At 36.3% G+C, this 18626-nt stretch overlaps 2 protein-coding genes across 4 annotated transcripts in view; both read right to left on the bottom strand.

Moving 5' to 3' along the window:
- Positions 1 to 18626, bottom strand: part of LOC131433073 (mucin-2-like) — a 235204-nt gene that overhangs the window by 163346 nt on the left and 53232 nt on the right. The gene's annotated exons all lie outside the window — the stretch shown is intronic.
- On the bottom strand, positions 9786 to 10791 carry LOC131433075 (uncharacterized). Its single transcript, XM_058599834.1, has 2 exons — positions 10575 to 10791; positions 9786 to 10507 (listed from the first exon to the last, which is right to left on the bottom strand). The coding sequence occupies exons 1-2, from the start codon at positions 10678 to 10680 to the stop codon at positions 9825 to 9827; spliced, it is 789 nt and encodes a 262-aa protein (XP_058455817.1). The 5' UTR covers positions 10681 to 10791; the 3' UTR covers positions 9786 to 9824.

Raw genomic sequence — 18626 nt, 5'->3', positions numbered from 1 at the left:
CGGTAGCGCCTAATTCAACAATCCCAAACCATGACTCGCTTCATCGGTCACGCGGCAGCCCGTCGAGGAATTTGACCTTTCCGTTCGATGGATCTCCAACCAGCGCAGCGCACAACCTTCGATTGCAAATTACCTGATTCCAAGTGTGTGTGTCATGGCATAGCCGAACGGTGACAACCGTTCAGAGAGCTATTTTAAAAGTCCATCGAACTTACCTGTAAACAAAGAAGAAAAAAAGAGAAAACAAATTAGGCTTCTGAAAATGGTTCAGCAAACATGAAAGTCGTAAAATTAGCTAGCAATTCACGCATAATTGAAACTGCAACCGCAAAATCAAGAAGTCACTTTTCGCATTTTTATCGCTTTCTTGCACAAATCACCGTACATTAGGTTCGTTGTGGTAGGTCTGCTGTTTATCTGCGTCCGGAAGGGGTCTGAGATAGGCACTCGCCTTCCGGTAGTTTTAACCATTTATTTTCACCCAAGAACTGTCTAAGATAGTGCAGGTGCATTTTCAATGCTAAATTTGCATCGGAAATCACCCGAACTTTCGTTTACGAGCTAAAGTGAGGGATCATAAATCGAATCAATTCGTGGAAAACGTGTACTATTTTTTAAAATTGGTTCGTAGAAAAAGTTATTGTTTAATCAATATTGTGAAATCAATAATCACATGGATATTTTCGAATCGAAAGTGAAGAGCCGGAAAATGATTTTAAAGTCAAGACCATTACAATATGGATATTTATAAATCGGATTTGAGAAGTAGATATGACAAAACTAAGTTTGAGGTTAATTTCCAAATCCAAGATAGTAACTTCCAGTTAAACGATATTCCTTGAAAACCATTACAATAAGGTTGTTTTTGGATCTAATTTTATGTATAGATGCCGGAACATGACATGATATGATATATGACATGACGATCTCAAACATCGTTTCATGACATCTACACATCAAATCCGATTCGATAATAGTCGTATTGCAATATTTATCAATAAACCGATAATCGGCATCGAAAATACTAAAATTGTAATGGTCTTCAAGAAATACATACTGAATAAACTGAAAGTCTCCATCTTGAATTTGGAACAGCCTCAAACATCGTTATTTGACATCTAACCATAAAATCCGTTCCGAAAATACCCATAGTGTAATGGTATTTAAGAAATCTCCAAGCCTCACCATTTTTGTGGAATCCACTAATGAAATTCGTACCGAAAATACTCATATTATCATGGTTATAGGAATATCGATTAAACCGAATCTCATAATTCGGAACGTCCTCGAACAACGTTTTTCGACCTCTAATTATCAAATACGTTCCGAAAATGAACAAAGTGCTAGGGGCAGCGAGGAAGTGCCCATATTGGCTTCTGAATCGAGTTCAAACATTTTTTCCCTGGAACTATGGAAACTCAAATCAGTTTAAAAAACACTGGATACGAATTTTTTCATATTACATACCTTCATAAGAAGAAAAAACCTGTTTTAATCCACCTAGTGTTGTAATGATGCCTTTCTCATGTACACATAATATTGTGGTATTCTATTGAAATTTTTTCTCTTCGATTTTTGAAAGAAACCAAGAGATTGTTTGTGTATAACATACAGAATGAAACAGTGCTTTGATTGCGTAGGTCATCCTTAAGAAAACGAAGTGGGTTCACTATTATATGCACTTCCGGCACCGGAACCCGAGAACCGGTATAATCAAAGTCGGTTCGTACGACCACCAACTAACATAACATACAAATTCTACTAGTACGCACTCTAAATTACGATTCAAATGTTTGTTTCAACCGAAAATAGGCAATAATTTTTGGTAGGACCATAAGACCTTTCAAGTGAACCTAAGATTGGGAATAACGGTTATGGGTCCAGCGTAGAAAATTTTTTACGGTTTTTATTTCGCCGGTTTAAATGACGGTGTACAATATTGAACACACTTTACCCTATAACTCCAGAACCGGAAGTCAGATCCGGATGAAATTCAGGAATTCCGTATGAGACCGGAAGACCTTTCACTTGAATGTAAGTTTGTGGAAATCGGTCAAACCATCGCTGAGAAAAGTGAGTGAGATCCATTTTGGTATATATGACCACTATTTCTGGATCTTCCGGAACCGGATACCGTGAACCAGGATAGCCTGAATCGGTTTGTTTAGTTGCCTACTGATAATGACTATCGATTCGTGTAGTTTTGAGACTAGTTTAGAATTTTTTTTACGTTTTTTGTTTCGCCGGTTTAAGTGACGGTGTACAATATTGAACACACTTTACCCTATAACTCCGGAACTGGAAGTCGAGTCCGGATGAAATTCAGGAATTCCACCACGGACCACAAGACCTTTCATTTGAATCTAAGTTTGTCAAAATCGGTTCAGCCATCTCCGAGAAAACCTAGTGAGATTATTTGACACATACACACACATACATACAAAAACACAAACAGACATTGCTCAGTTCGATGAACTGAGTCGAATGGTATATGACACTTGGCCTATTTTCACTAGTCGGTTTTTCAAGTGATTACATAACCTTTCTATATGAGAAAGGCAAAAATATTTTTTACAAAGCAGGTTCGTGAAAAAGTTTACGATATTTGGAATTTGCTTCGCAAAAAAAAATATTACGTTTTCTAAGATTAGGTTTTTAAAGAGAGTTACATAAATCGAACACTTCGTAAATAATGATTTGTGTGAATGACATTCATCCCATGTTACTGGAACTAACGCCTGCATAAGAGCAGTTCCAGAAATAAATAGTAAGTCTTTGCACACGCCTACAGTGTAGAAACGCCTTTGCTTAGCGAAAAAGTGAAGTTAATTCAACTAAAGACGCATGCGCTATCTTCAAATAGGATACTGCAAATTGTACGAAAACGATATCTATGTAAAACACAGTGAAAACAAACCTTCTTAACCCACCTAGTGGTGTGATAATGCCTTTCTCTTTTCATTTCAACAATCTCATTAAAAGATTTATTTGTATTACATTTCTTAAAGGCTGAGGCCAGTAGGTCGCGTAAAACCACGTGGCTCACAGTGCGTATTACATTTCTCTCCATGCTCTCTCGCAAATGTGCAAAATGACTCTCGATGTGGCCGGGTTGCCAAGAAAGTTTTGATATTTTCGGTTACAAGTTTGACAACATCACAATCCAAGAAAGCTACCGCTTGTTTGGCAGCCTTTTTGAGCCGATTTTATTTCTCTCTCATGTTTCGTTACGTTACCAGGGACTAAAATGGCGCCACTATAGAAATCGACTTACCTTCACAAAATAACTTTCACTTCATTTTTATCGCGACAACATATATGGTTTTATGCACTAATCGCAACTAAATTAGATTATCTAGACATTGTCAGGATAGATTTTTGATCCATGCTTTTGAAGGCGAGATATTCAATGAACAAGTTGAAAGGCGGCGTTTTCAGCTATGCAATTCTTCCTTCAGAAAAAAAGACTTTCCCGACGGCTAATGTCAATGAATCATTCTGAAATTTTCACAGAATAATCTAAACTAATTTTCTAAGAGATTGTCAGTTGGGTTTTTTGATATTCGTTACCGTTTCTGAAAAAAATCAGATTTGAAGCGTGAAAATAACCTCTAACCGTAAACCGTAAACCGTTGATTCTAACCATAACAGCGATGCTCATGTGTTTCATGTGTAGCCCTTTCACATCGATTTCGAGCCTAAATCGTTCCATTGATGCACGCTAGTACTTGCATTGAGGTAGTCCTCCAAAAGTATATTATGAGCAAAGATGGCTTTTATCGTATCAAAGAACGTTCTTTGGCAACTCTTCAACAATTGAATCAGTGCCATAAAAAAAAGTTCGAAATCATCGCAACAACAAAAACCCGGCATGGCTCATTTAACAGAGAATCGACACCAGTGCGAGAGCGAATTTCTCTCGATGACATTTATGAGAATCAAAGGTTTGCACGCCGCTGTGGGGATCTTCTCTGAAACAACAAACGGTCGCTTATTCTCGTTTCGCGATCCGATTCTATACAGGCAGTTGATAATTGCGATAGAATCATTTTACTATTGCCGCTTATTCTAACTATGTGCATATAATCTTTGTATAAGTTGTGTCTATGAAAATGTATGTGAATGCTCCACACAAGGGTTTTGAAATATTGCAACCTAGTATGAAAATCATCAAGTTGAATCATCGATTCGATTTTCTGCGATAATTGTCAACTTGCGATTGTCTCTTGGGAAACTCCACACAGCAACGATCATTATCAGATTGTAATTTTTATTAGGGGCCGAGAAATACTCAGAGTATGAAGTGGAGCGAAGGAATGTAGAAAAATTCTCTCGCGGTTCATGCATTGAATGACTCGAGTTCTTGTAGCATCTTCTACCGGATTGAAAATGTTGTATACAATATAGATAGCAATATAGCAGCTTCTGTGAAATTTTCGGCAATCACCAACACTGATTATGAGTATTCCGGAAACCTGTCTATACTCGGATATAAGCACTGTGAGATTATAGAATAACCTAATTGTAGCTTTCAAACGAGTCTGAGTCGTACGAAATAGATTTTTTTATCTCCGAGAGATTTTGTTGCATTGAAAAACACTGGAATTTCTTGGTAAAGTCACACATAAGATTACATCTCTCGAACCGAAAATGTTCGCCATAACCCGTCCGAATTTGATTGACATTGTTAGCTTTTAAATAAACCTAAGTTTATCGAACTTCGTTAAGCTATCTTCGAGAAAAATCGGACGATGAAAAATGTACGGTTAGTCGTTTACGTCACTTACAATATTATATCTTCAGAACCGGAAATTCAATAGTAACTTTAAAATTAACCTGATTTTCAAACATGATCCACAATTCAATAGTAGCTTTCAAATGAGCTTAGACGTGTTAAAATTTGTCACAATCAACGCTGAGAAAATTGAGCGAGAAAAAAAAACAACGCGTTTTGTCGATTACGTTACTCATAGCATTATAACTTTGGAACCAGAAGTGGCTGCCATCAGACCTTGTCAGCTTGGCGCAATCTTCAGTTCAGCAACGCCATCGCACGGCATCACATTCAACATATCATGTCAATTGTATGGAAGCGCAGTGCTGCTTTGTTGGCGCGCACGAATTTGACATTTCTCTCCCCTACTACTATGTACTACATTCGATGCGGACTCGCCTGAGGGTACCATGCTCGCATAAAAGGATGTTACCAATGATTTGTTCGGGAAATGAGCTGGATATCTTGTTAATATGATGCCTTTGCTGCCGCTTAATTTTCGAAATTTATCAATGATCCAATAGCAGCTTTCAAACGAGCCTAAGTTTGTTCAATTCGGTTCAGCCATCGCTGAGAAAATTGAGCGGCCAATAATATCTATGAAATGTGCACACACATCCATACATACAACCATTTTCCAATCTCGTCAAGCTGAGTCGAATGGTATATAACACTATAGAATATAATATATAGTAGGAACAATTTGAAAGCTTTTACGAAACTAGAAGTTCTTGATTTGTAAATAGTCATTTCATCACACTAGAAGCAAATTCAGTAGATGGAAGTTTTATATGAGAGATCTATAATAGAACTGAAACTGAAACAAACGTATCACCAGCAAACCGTTTTGGCTTTATTTATTCGAACAGTTCTTCTGTAAAATTTAAAACTGGCATACTCTCCCGTTCTATTTTTTTCTATATTTGAAACACGAGTAATACACTACTGGGACTGCCAGTTCTTCTTGATATAATTTTCAGATTTAAATTTAAAAACTGACATAAGTTATGAGCACTACTGAATATGCCCTAAACTCTAGAATATGATTTTACATATGATGGAGGTAAATTGAAATGTAAGAACGCTGATTTTTGTTGAAAATCTTTGTTGTAATAAACACAAACGTACATACAAAGTTCATTTTAATTCAATGAAAATTTAGTTACCTCAGGTTTAATTGTCTTTTCGGGTCTTGGCCGGAAGTAAAACGTTATTCCTATAACTTCTATTTTGTCCATCACTTCGAAGACTTGCACAATTCGATCAAATATTTCATATCTAAATATCTCGAATAGCAAATTCTAGGAGAAATTTTATTGCTCTTTATCTGTAGTGTCATCAAGTGTTCGAATAAACATTTTTATTCAAATTTCAAAGTTTTGCAAATACCTACAAAAACTTTCAGAGGTAACTTCATTTCTATTAGAAAAACACAAAACCAAATTTACGTCAAATGGTGGTTTAGATAATAAATTTAAAACAAAAATGGTGCAAGAATCATTGAAAATGCGTTTTATACCTTTCTTCTGAATAAATGTGTGACAATTGACTTTGCACCCAAGACCGAGTATCATGAACCATTCGGTTTGTTTTTCTTCGAGATCCTCAAATGTCTGCGTGAATATGCGTGTGTGTATTTGTGCGCGAATATTCCATATTATAATAGCCTGCAAATGATTTCGTTCGGATTCGTCTTCCGGCTCCGGATTAACAGAATAAAACATACTAAAAAGGAAAAATTAAGTGCACTCGATTTTTGCATAGACCACTAAACCGATTTTCGTAAGCTTGGTTTCAAATTAGAAGTATCATTGTATCATAGCCTGCTAGTGATTTTTTTTCCGATCTGAGTTTTGCTTCCAGAATAACGAGGTAAAATGAGCAAAAAGATAAAATAAGTCCTCAAATTTAAATAAACGTAAAAACTCTTATTGTCCCACAGTCTACCATTAAATTAACAAATCACTTTTGGGTATATTGTTTCCGGATTCCGGTACCGAAAGAACCGAAAATAATGGCCAAAAACTATAGAAGGAACGGAACTCACTTCGATTTCTCCAGAATAGTTGAACCGATTTTCACTTACGATGGCTCAAACGAAAGGTCTTATGAACTCATAAGTTGCTACGAAACTTTATTCTTATCCGACTTCCAGAATTTCAGAGTAAAAAGTGTTAAAATATCAAGACCGTATTGAAAATGATAACACAAAATGCTCAAATCACCAAGTGGATTGAAACCGGTTTTTTATTTCAATTTATTTTTTTAGGAATTTTTCCCATTAATCATAAAGGATTCAACTGTTTTATCAGAGCAAGGATTTTTAAGAGTTTCCAATCTTATGACTTCTTGGTGGACATAATTTTGGTGCAATCAACAGTTTTCGAGTTACAGCGCTTTGAAGGACAAACGGTGTAATCTAACGCAAACCTGAGTTCTTTGAATTTCATTTTTAAATACCCCGAAAATGGTTACGTTTATATGAAAATTCACTATGTGAAAATTTATTGCTTTTGGAGTTTTATTTATTAAATCATTTATTTATTTATTTATTGATATATTTATCTACTTATTTGTTTATTGATTTATTTTTTTTTTAATCTATTAATATTTTTTATATGCATTCATTTATAAAAATGTGTAATGCACAAAATAAATATTTTAAAAATTCAAAGCACAGCAGGTCCAGTTTTTTCGTGAAATGACTGAATGATTCAGCAAACTTTCTGTCAGTCAAGCTGGAGACTAATTGATTAACTGAATCGAACATAAAGTCAAAACTAGTTTACGCTCGGCACTTCAGTAAGGACGAAGCGCTTTGATGCATAAAAAGGTCACAGTTGAAGTAAAGTTTAAGCATACGTCTGCATAACAGTTGATATTGAACTGCTAGATGGCATCATAGTTTAACATCGAAATCGAAGACGCTACGTACCACAAAAAAGGCCAATCTTCAAATCTACGAGTATAATTATAAATGGTTCTCGAAGAACGAGAACAAAATTCAATAATGGATTTTGAAGCATATTGAACATGTCCGGTGGTTTACGAGAATTATTTTACACGCTCGAGCAATATAACTCTAAAGTAATTAAAATGTCACTCACTTTTGCTAAAAGAGGATCTACTGTAGTAAAGCTAAATTTACTTATTTTTGAGTTAAGATGGTATTTGTCAAATTCTTAGTAAGATTTACTCAGTGCTAGAAAAGGAAAATATCTCGAATGAGTAAGCATTTTCAAAGTTTTCGTCGAACAACCTATAAATTACGTTACTCGGGACTGGAAATTAAAGCAGTGGCAAAGGGTTTCTTTTATATTGGTTAACAGGGCACTTCTTACGCTTACTCGCTTACTTTTTCTTGAAAACCCATCGAGACAAAATAATTATTATACCTTCTTTCAATATATTTGAACAAATTTTAGAAATTTTCTGAAGTCATTAAACAGAATATTTTCGGAGGTACACCGATCAACAAAAAGGTTCTCCACTGCTGCTTCCGGGGTTCCGGCTGTTCTAGTAAGGGGCTGTCCATAAAAGACGTCACGCCTCAAGGGGGAGGGGGGTGTTCCATAAAACGTGACCTTTTGTGACAGGGGGAAGGGGGGGAGGTTTTTGGAATGTGACGTCCAATACTTTCAATGAGTGCATTTTTGAAATACCTAATTATATTACTGCTTTGCCCTATTTCCTGAAAAAATCTCCACAATGAACGTTTACATTCTATAGGAAAACGTGTATTTGTTGATGTAAAAGCTTCTTCTTTTAAATTCGTAAATAAATGATGTAGGAAATCATTTCTGTTGTGATCAGCAAAAGTGTACGGAGGAGCGACTAAATTAGCGAAATTAATAAATTTTGCCTAATATGAGTAAAAAGAAAAAGATGCCTTCAAACGGTTTAACTTAAGTTATGCACTGATAATTTTTTCAGTAGTTTGATTTTCTAGCATTGATAATAGTATATCATAAGAATTTCTCTTATCTGATTCTGATGCAGTTTATTCAATTGTACTCCATTTGAAAAAGGGCGAGAGATCAAGGATTTCAGACGTAGATCATGTCATGTCATATCTTGATCATATGTGATTTTCCTCCACCAACATCAAAGCTTATCGAATCATCCAATGATTGAACTTACATAAATCAAGAATCATTTTAACTCAAAATCACTACCCATTGTGTGACGGAAGATCAGTACCGATATTGATCGATGTGATTTAAAATTCACTGATCAACTGATCTTGAATCTTGAAATCGGCAGTGATCTCGTTTTGATGAGAGGTTTTGGTCTTTATTTTCTCAGCCCTGTATGCTACACTAAGGAAATATTATTCTTTACCTAAAACAATAATATATCTGTGTACCCCTAGGAGGAATAAAACAGATGATTTAAATGTTTCATCAATTCCAACCAAATACTTTTGTTAATTTATATAATTGATATTAATAAAATAATTCCGATGATTTTGTAGTTTTAGGGATATTATTTAATCTAATGACAGCATGTAATAAATTGATGTTTCCCTCATATTTGTATGGTTTGTCATACATATTGAGAATGCATTGATATGAATTTTATTTATTCAGAATTCGTGACATGTGACATAGGGGGGGTGGGGGGTCTTTGCTTCTGTGACAATTTGTGACAAAGGGGGGATGGGGAGTCAAAAATCGTCAAAAAAAAGCGTGACGTCTTTTATGGACAGCCCCTAATCAGAAATCAAAAACCATACGCCATTTTACGTACAACGACGTCGCCTAAAACTACTCTAGATCGCCAGAAGCAAAACTTTGGTCAACACCATGCAAATTTTCAGCACTAGTGAAAAATTCGATTGATATTCAATCAAAAAACCCGCTCTGTTTTAATACAGACTATGCATCTCTCAAACTCCAGAAGTGTTAACCATAATTGAGAAAAATAAAGGATCGAACAAAATGCAAATTTTTCGATTTTGAATTTTTTTCTTATTTGCATAACAAACAAATTTTTCGTAAATATCCATAAAATAAATATTCAACGAACTCAAATCAATTTTCCTCCGAGCTCAATCCGAATCGTCATCGTAGTTGAATAATTTCAGTCCCGCAATATTCCACTCTGGCGGCATCAGCTCTGGTAGCCCTTTCGAATGGTTCCCGATGGCGGCTGTCTTCTCATCGCGTTTCGAAGTACTTTCTGTCGGTGGATCGTCATCAAACGAAAGTGGCATCAGTTCCGGCATCAACTTCCAGTCTGTCGGTTGGTTCGTCGTATCCCGCTCGGTGCCGGAATGTTCTCGATGATTAGGTAAGACGACTTCTTTACCCATTCGGTTGAGTAACTTACTGGTTTCGAATTGTTCACCTTCAGTAGATTCAACCGATTTGCTTGGTGATGGAGTTTCTAGTGTCTCGGGCTGAGCATTAGAGTTCGGTTCTGATGGCGATTCCGGTTGAACGGTTTCATTTGATCTAGGCAATGAGCTGGTTTCGTCCGATCTTGGATCGTTCGGTACAGTGGAAGTTTCGTTGGATAAAGTGGGTGAATTCGATGGATCTCCGCTGGTGATTTCATTAAAATTTGTTATCACATGAGTTAACTGATATTTTCCATCATTCGACTGAATTAGCAGTCCGTGCGATCGAAGACTTGTCGTAGTTTGTTCCATTATCATACGAACCACCTCCAACCGATCGGCCTTTTGGTTCTTTAGGTAGCTGTACGCCACAAGGTCATCCAAGGAACAACCTTTAAGAGATTTCGAAATTAAAACATTTTGCACAATTTTTAGATGAACGACTTATTTCTTATTTACCTTCTCCGGTTTGAGATCCAAAGAAATTCACCCCCTTGAGAGTGTATCGGAAAAACTTTTTCGGCACTAAAGACTCCGAATTTGTGAGTGTTCGTTTTGCTGACATTTTGTATCGTGTGACGCAACAGCAACCAGCCTACTTGTTATACTTCGAATATGCAAATTATGGAGCTATGAAATGGACAGTGCTCTGCCAGGATTTCACCTGTTGGCACCAACGCGCGAAAATAAAATCTGAAGCACAGAAAACAGTGGATCGATTGAAACGGTAAAACCGTAAAAAGCACTAATGCGTAGTACCGCGAGCATTCATTAGTAAGGCAACAGTTATTCGGTTCCTGATGCCGACGGGTTCCGCTTGGAATGACTGTCACTGCTGCCAGTGCTGGTTTTTAAAACTGTACTCAGTGTGGCGTATGTAAATTTAACGGAACGTTTTACTTTCTAATTTTGTGTTCGTTTTTCTTTGTAAGATTTTTCTGTGTCTTTTCTGTCACGCATCAGGCATTTATCTTATGTGCAACATTCAGCAGGTGTCATTTGGCAAATTCAAGCTTAAGAAGTATCCAAAAACTGAATCTTTATCAAGGCAAAATTATTTCCATTAAATTTTCATATTTTGATTGAAGGTAATTCTAAATTTTCTTGTTCGTTCGAAATTAGACGTCTCTTGTGCATTGTGAATAAATTCTTCGTAAGCTTCCAATAAAAAAAAACGTAATTCTAAACTCTACGAGTTCTAGATGTAATTCAATCAGTCGAGGACAATCCGAATCGTGGTAATTGTATGAAAATTCTAACCTAAAAGGAGGTGAATACTCCAATTTGATTATTGTTGAAAACACGAATTGCAAAATACACTGTTCTCTTATTTTTGCAAAAAATGCTTAGTTTTAAATCGTTTCTCAATGATGATGGATCGTACTTAGCAATGTTCATTACACAACTTATGACGTGAATATGTCTTTCTCTGCTGTGGGATATCATTTCAACATTTACTCTGTACAAGAATGAGCAGAACTTTATCTTGAATATCTCTTGCTGTATTTAACGGAGTAACATATTTTTTTACTATAGCATCGGTAATATGTTCAGTAATTTATGGTAGAATTTTCAGTACTATGAGATAGCCACAAATACCTCAAAATTGAAGTTTCCCAAAATGTTTGGTATGAAATCGCAAACGAATCATCGCACAATGCGTATCGTCCAAAACCGACACATGTACAAAAATACGGATTATGTTCATTGATTTTCGAAAAATACCAAGAAAAAATCGATTTTGTTTTTAACCTATACTTATGTGAAGTATTGGTGGCACAGAACGAACTCATGAACTCATAGTCCACATTTGTGTCACGTAATCCCTACGAACCTTTTTTCGTAAATTCTGTAGGATAACTTTGTGAAATTTACATGAAGTTCAATTGTACTGTAAAATTACTGGGCTTACGACACGGTTTGTTCGATTATAAAACAGTCACTAACTATGCATGGTAATAAACCATGCGTATTATTAATTGACTAAATGAGGGAATCACATTTATGTTGTTTGGGACGGCTAATTTATTCATTCAGTTTATAAACGAAATTATCTTAAAATTGATTTTCTCGCCTACAGCGAAATATTTCATTCTTTTTTGTAGATTAGATATCAATGTTTGGCATGATGAGAATACTTTACCTAGTTAATTCTAACTATGCGTCATTTCACAAAAGAACTGAGAAATATTCCAATAGCAGAACGGCAGTTTATTAGTATAAAAAACCAATATGATATTCAGAGTACTTGGCTTGCTGTGCTGGCGTTAGTAAATGACACTTTTCAACTATAATTTGGGACTGAGTTTAGTTCATTTATTCAAATTCCAATTCCAAGTTCAGAATTCAATTCTAGAACTAAATTTTGGAACCTGGAAATTGGATTGTGAAATTGAGTTCACTTCCAGAATTCTACAACTAAACTCCTGAATTGAATTCTCTATTGGGAATCCGAACCCGAATTTTAAAGCTCAATTCTGAGTCTGTTCTAGGTTCCGATTTTAGTTCTTGGTCCAGAATTCAGGCTTTGGCGTAGATAAATAAATGATATCAAAAAACACTGAACGGTTGTGAACATCGGATAAATTCCGCAAATCCCAAAGGATTATGCGAAGTTTTCCTCCACTGAATACGCAAATCTAGAACAAAAACTGCTATTATATTTGTGTTGTATTATGTTACTCTTTCATTCCGTGTTATTTACTTGTATAATAGAATGTGTTTGTCGTCAATAAGTCGTACTTTAGTTACAATTCTGCAAGCGAAGCAGTAAAAGTCGCAATATTCACATGCAATATTACGGCTGCTCGGCCATCCATGGAAGTTGTCCATCAATGTCAACTTCCCTTTCTGAGCAGCCTAGATAGCCGTGTAGTGTCGGTAGCGGTTTCCCAACTGGCTAAGAATAATGCTACGGTCCACCTGTACCGGTGGTATTAGTCCACCAAACAGGAAGGCCGTGTGCCATCCGGCGGAATTATTTTCTACCAAGAATTGATCCACTGGTTTCCTGTTCCATGTCGTAAAAGGCCACAAAAATAGGAACTCCTAAGTCAAGGTGTATTTCCGTGCCGAGGACTGAATGGCTGCAGGTGGTTAAATAATGCAGTCGTGAACGGAATATCTTGGAACCTAGTCGCTGATGGTTTGTTAAGGAAACTTACTAACTTTGGATTTCCGACTTATGGTTTTGCCGACGATAATCATATATTGATGACCGGTATAAGCATTATCACTCTCTTTGATTTAATGCAGCAAGCCCTGCGATCTGTTGAGCAATAGTGCTGTCAGGTTGGATTATCTGTAAATCCAGGCAAAACATCAATGGTACTTTTCACTCATCGTAGGATAATCACAGGCGCTCGTCCATTACAGTTCTTCGGTTCAGAGGCCACTGTGGTTGATCAAGTTAAATACGTCGGAGTTATTCAAAACTGAATTGGTCTGCTCACATTGACTTCTGTATTAAAAAAGCTTGCGAGGCTTTCGGCCAATGCAGACGAGCTTTTGGAAAGTCATGGAGACTCAAACTTAGATACATTCATTGGATCTATACAACTATCGTTAGAACAATTTAGCATATGGATGTCTTGTATGGTGGCAGAAAGGAGAAGTTGCGACAGATTAGTCAAAGCTAAATCATCTCCAAAGGATGGTCCTAATAGCGATGACAGGAGCATTCACGACAACTCCTACTGCTGTTCTAGAGGCGCTACACTGCATTAAACCACTACATGTGTTCCTAAAACAAGACGCATTATCTTGTGCATACCGTCTTAAGGTTACAGGGCTTTGGAACAGTAACCCTATAGACTATACTACTAGCCACACTCGCTTGTGATCTCAAACAGTTACCTGGGATGAGTAAATAGCTCCTAGTGATCTAACTCGCACATGCAGTTCTCCTTTCAAAACATTCAATGTGAGATATCCTCTTCGCGAGGAATGGTTATCTGGTTATTAAGAACGACAATTTGATGAACACATAGTTTGTTATACGGACGGTTCTCTGTTGGGTGGTCGTGCTGGTGCTGGTGTCTACTGTCGTGAAATGAGTCTAGAGCAGTCTCATTCACTTGGTAAATACTGTACTGTGTTCGAAGCAGAAATCTACGCGATTCTGTGTGGAATACAATCGGCAATGATGAGTTGACTAGAGCTGGTGCAACGAATGATTTCGTTGGTCCGGAACCACCTTTACCACTTTCAACTAGTTGGATAAAGCACAAGATTCGTTCTTGGGCTGCATCCAAACATGTCAACAAGCTATAGTCAGAAGGGTTCATTGTTCTTCTTGTAGTGAATAAATCCTGTCTGTATTCATCTTAAGTAGGGTTTAGCAGATTGTTCGGCATCCTTTATGGGGTACCGAATTTACTTCTGCTCGTACATACTGCGAATCGTTCTGGATTCTTCCGGGAGTGCAGAATGGTGTCGCTTTTGTAAAATCTCCAATCCTCTCGGGGGTTGGAGGTTTTATTAACTGTGCATCGTTCATCAGAAAGAACGCACATAGTAACAAACTCAAATAGGTTTTACAGCAGACTGTTCGGAACCTCGTAGAGGTTCAGAATTTACTTCTGCTTCCACTAAATGTGTCCCCAGCAGATTGTTCGGCCCCTAAGGGATAGGGGTGCAGAATTTATTTCTGCTGTTTTTCTATGCTTTTGTGTCGTCAATTTTCCTCATCCTAGTCCAAACCTTACCATTTCCCTTCAATCTTTCCCTCTTATATATCGGGAAAATGATGCTAAAAACAAATTGATAGCAAGGCACAAATCTCCAAATATAAAGAAGAACGTGCCATTTGAGCCACGTTCCATTACATATCCTTTTCATATTAGAATCCTTACATATCCTTTCCATATTAGATTACATATCCTTTCCATATTAGACAGTCAAAAACAATAAGTACTAACTGGTCAAATTTAATGTAATTATTTCCGTTTTGCCTATCTCATATAGAAATGTTATGCAATCGCTGTGCAAACCGACTCTAAAACTGAGGCCCGGAGGGCCGAGTGTCATATATCGTTCGACTCAGTTCTTCGAGATCACAAAATGTCTGTCTGTGTGTATGTGTGTGTGTGTGTGTATGTATGTATGTATGTATGTGTGTATGTGACAAATAATGTCACTCAATTTTCTCAGAGATCGCTGAACCGATTTCCACAGACTTAGATTAAAATGAAAGGTCTTATGGTCCTACACAAAGTTCCTGAGTTTCATTTGAATCCGACTTCCGGTTCCGGAACTACAGGGATATGTGCACCATAAAAAGAAAAAAGTAGTCACACACGTTTCTCAGCGATGCCCGAACCGATTTTAACAAACTTAATTACAAATGAAAGGTCTTACGGTCTCATACAATTTACCAGAATTTCATTTGGATCCGACATCCGGTTCCGGAATTGCAAAATATAGGCAAAGTTATTGAAAAATGCGCACTCTATTTTTTAGGAAATTACTTATCAATTTTCACAAAAAATTTTCTAGTTTGCAGATCTTGATAGTTAGTGAATATATAAAACTACTTTGGAACTACTAGTGGTCGTCAAATGGTGAGATAACTAAGTCCTCACAAGTCCCTATCTCATGCCTCCCCGAGCGTCTATGATGACATTTGGTCAATAGAACGGCGTCGACTGGGTGCTATCGCCTTCTGCGTTAGTAGCAGAATGAGAGGGTGCGAAATGGCTTGTAGGTAGAAGCCCATCCTAAAGTGCAATGTTTATCATAGTATATTACAACATATAATTCTGTTGTTTATTACATCATGTATTATTATAATAATTTTTATTATTATTATTATTATTATTAGAAGAGCGTAACTTACACTGCGACATTAACTGTTATATTGTATAATAGCATATTGTTTCAGATATTATCGTCTTACACTATTTTATGTTGTTATGTACTATGTTGTATGGTATTATACTGCATTGCATTATATCATATTATATTGTATTATACTATATTATATTTTATTATATTATATTATATTATATTATATTATATTGTATTCTATTATATTATGTAATATTGTATTGCATTATGTTGTATTATATTATATTATATTATATTATATTATAGGGTTTATTATGAGTAGTGCTACGTACCTTTGCGCAAAATATAAATTTGTTTTCCTTATAAGGTATCATTTCTAAAGTAATATTTTAACTAACTATCAAGGTCGTCACAAGGTGAGCTTGGTCCTCACTGGTTCCTGTTTCATGTCTACACGCGTGTCTGTGGTGACAATTGGTAGAGGGAATGCGTTGATGGCAGAATGAGAGGATGAGAAATGACATATTAATTCAAGTAATAAAGGGTGATTTTTTAAGAGCTTGAGAACTTTTTTAAACAATAAAACGCATAAAATTTGCAAAATCTCATCGGTTCTTTATTTTAAACGTTAGATTGGTACATGACATTTACTTTTTGAAGATAATTTCATTTAAATGTTGACCGCGGCTGCGTCTTAGGTGGTCCATTCGGAAAATCCGCTTTTTTATCGACAAATTTTGTTCAGCGATGAGGCTCATTTCTGGTTGAATGGCTACGTAAATAAGCAAAATTGCCGCATTTGGAGTGAAGAGCAACCAGAAGCCGTTCAAGAACTGCCCATGCATCCCGAAAAATGCACTGTTTGGTGTGGTTTGTACGCTGGTGGAATCATTTTTTCAAAGATGCTGTTGGACGCAACGTTACAGTGAATGGCGATCGCTATCGTTCGATGCTAACAAACTTTTTGTTGCCAAAAATGGAAGAACTGAACTTGGTTGACATGTGGTTTCAACAAGATGGCGCTACATGCCACACAGCTCGCGATTCTATGGCCATTTTGAGGGAAAACTTCGGAGAACAATTCATCTCAAGAAATGGACCGGTAAGTTGGCCACCAAGATCATGCGATTTGACGCCTTTAGACTATTTTTTGTGGGGCTACGTCAAGTCTAAAGTCTACAGAAATAAGCCAGTAACTATTCCAGCTTTGGAAGACAACATTTCCGAAGAAATTCGGGCTATTCCGGCCGAAATGCTCGAAAAAGTTGCCCAAAATTGGACTTTCCGAATGGACCACCTAAGACGCAGCCGCGGTCAACATTTAAATGAAATTATCTTCAAAAAGTAAATGTCATGTACCAATCTAACGTTTAAAATAAAGAACCGATGAGATTTTGCAAATTTTATGCGTTTTATTGTTTAAAAAAGTTCTCAAGCTCTTAAAAAATCACCCTTTATAATATCATAGCGTATCGCAACATATCATTTTATTCATTCTATTATTTATTATACATTTCATTGTACTATATTATATTGTTTTTCATTATTATTTTCATTATTATATTTATTGTTATTATTATTAATTCGTCATCTATAATAATAATATATATTATTTTTATAGATGTGGATATTATTATTGTTATTAGAAGAGAAATATTCTACTTCCTGCAGTATTGCGAAGATAGAAGAGCAGAACTGACACTCTACATTAACTGTTATTTTATAGATTGTTTTATAATATATTATATTATATTGTATGACGTATTATATTATATTAAATTAAATTATTTTATATTATATTATGTTATATTATATTATTTTGTAATCTATTATATCATTTTATATTATATTAATTTCATTACACTATGTTTCATTCTATTTATCAATATAAAACATTTATCACGGGGGCGTAAAGGGGAGGGAGCATCAGGGCATCGGACGAATTGATGACTGGACGAGGGATTGTGGATAGCCAGCCCAAGTCACTTGAAGGAAACTTGTTTCCTTCTGAATGTTTGAAATGAGTCTAACGCGCCCTTCTCAAACAAACCATCAGGCGGGTTCAAGCATGTATAGCGATATGCTTCATCCATGCACTGGATATTATGGTTGGAAGAGCATCTTTTATTCCCGCGGAATACGAGTAAGTGACTCTACTTACTTATCCGCCCTTCCCTTTTTGTTCGCTTTTCGGTAACAGCTATAGTAAGAAGGTGAATGAATGAGTCATATCGGGGCTACTGTAAGTCTACCCGCATCCACTGGCAAGTCCTTGAACTGATGGTGGCTTCACTTCACATCACATCACATCATATAAAACTACTTTGGAACTACTAGTCTCCGGTTTCCACTTCCGAAAGCACCGATAATAGTAACGAAAATCTCCAAAAACGAAACTCACTTCGATTTCTCAGCAACGGTTAAGCCGATCATGATTCGAATTAAACTCTCATTGTCTTCAAATACACTGTGTAATTTCATCCAGATCCGACTTCCGGTTCCGAAATTATAGGGCGATGAGTGTCAAAACATTCAAATCGTCATTCAAAAAGACGATGTAAAACTGGCACGCGTCGGTACGTGCGGCTTGGCTCCGTTTGCAGCGTGCTTTGTTTAATTTCGTATAGCGTGCAGGATTGCCACATTTAAATCTATTTTTTTTTCAGGTGGTAAAAATGTAAATTACTAAATCTTTTATTCAATTTGTACCTACTTGTTAGTGTT

The sequence above is a fragment of the Malaya genurostris genome, chromosome 2 (assembly GCF_030247185.1).
Source record: "Malaya genurostris strain Urasoe2022 chromosome 2, Malgen_1.1, whole genome shotgun sequence".
Classification (NCBI taxonomy): Eukaryota; Metazoa; Arthropoda; class Insecta; order Diptera; family Culicidae; genus Malaya; species Malaya genurostris.
The sequence above is the reverse complement of the archived record's forward strand: the minus strand, read 5'-3'. Positions and strand labels throughout refer to the sequence as shown.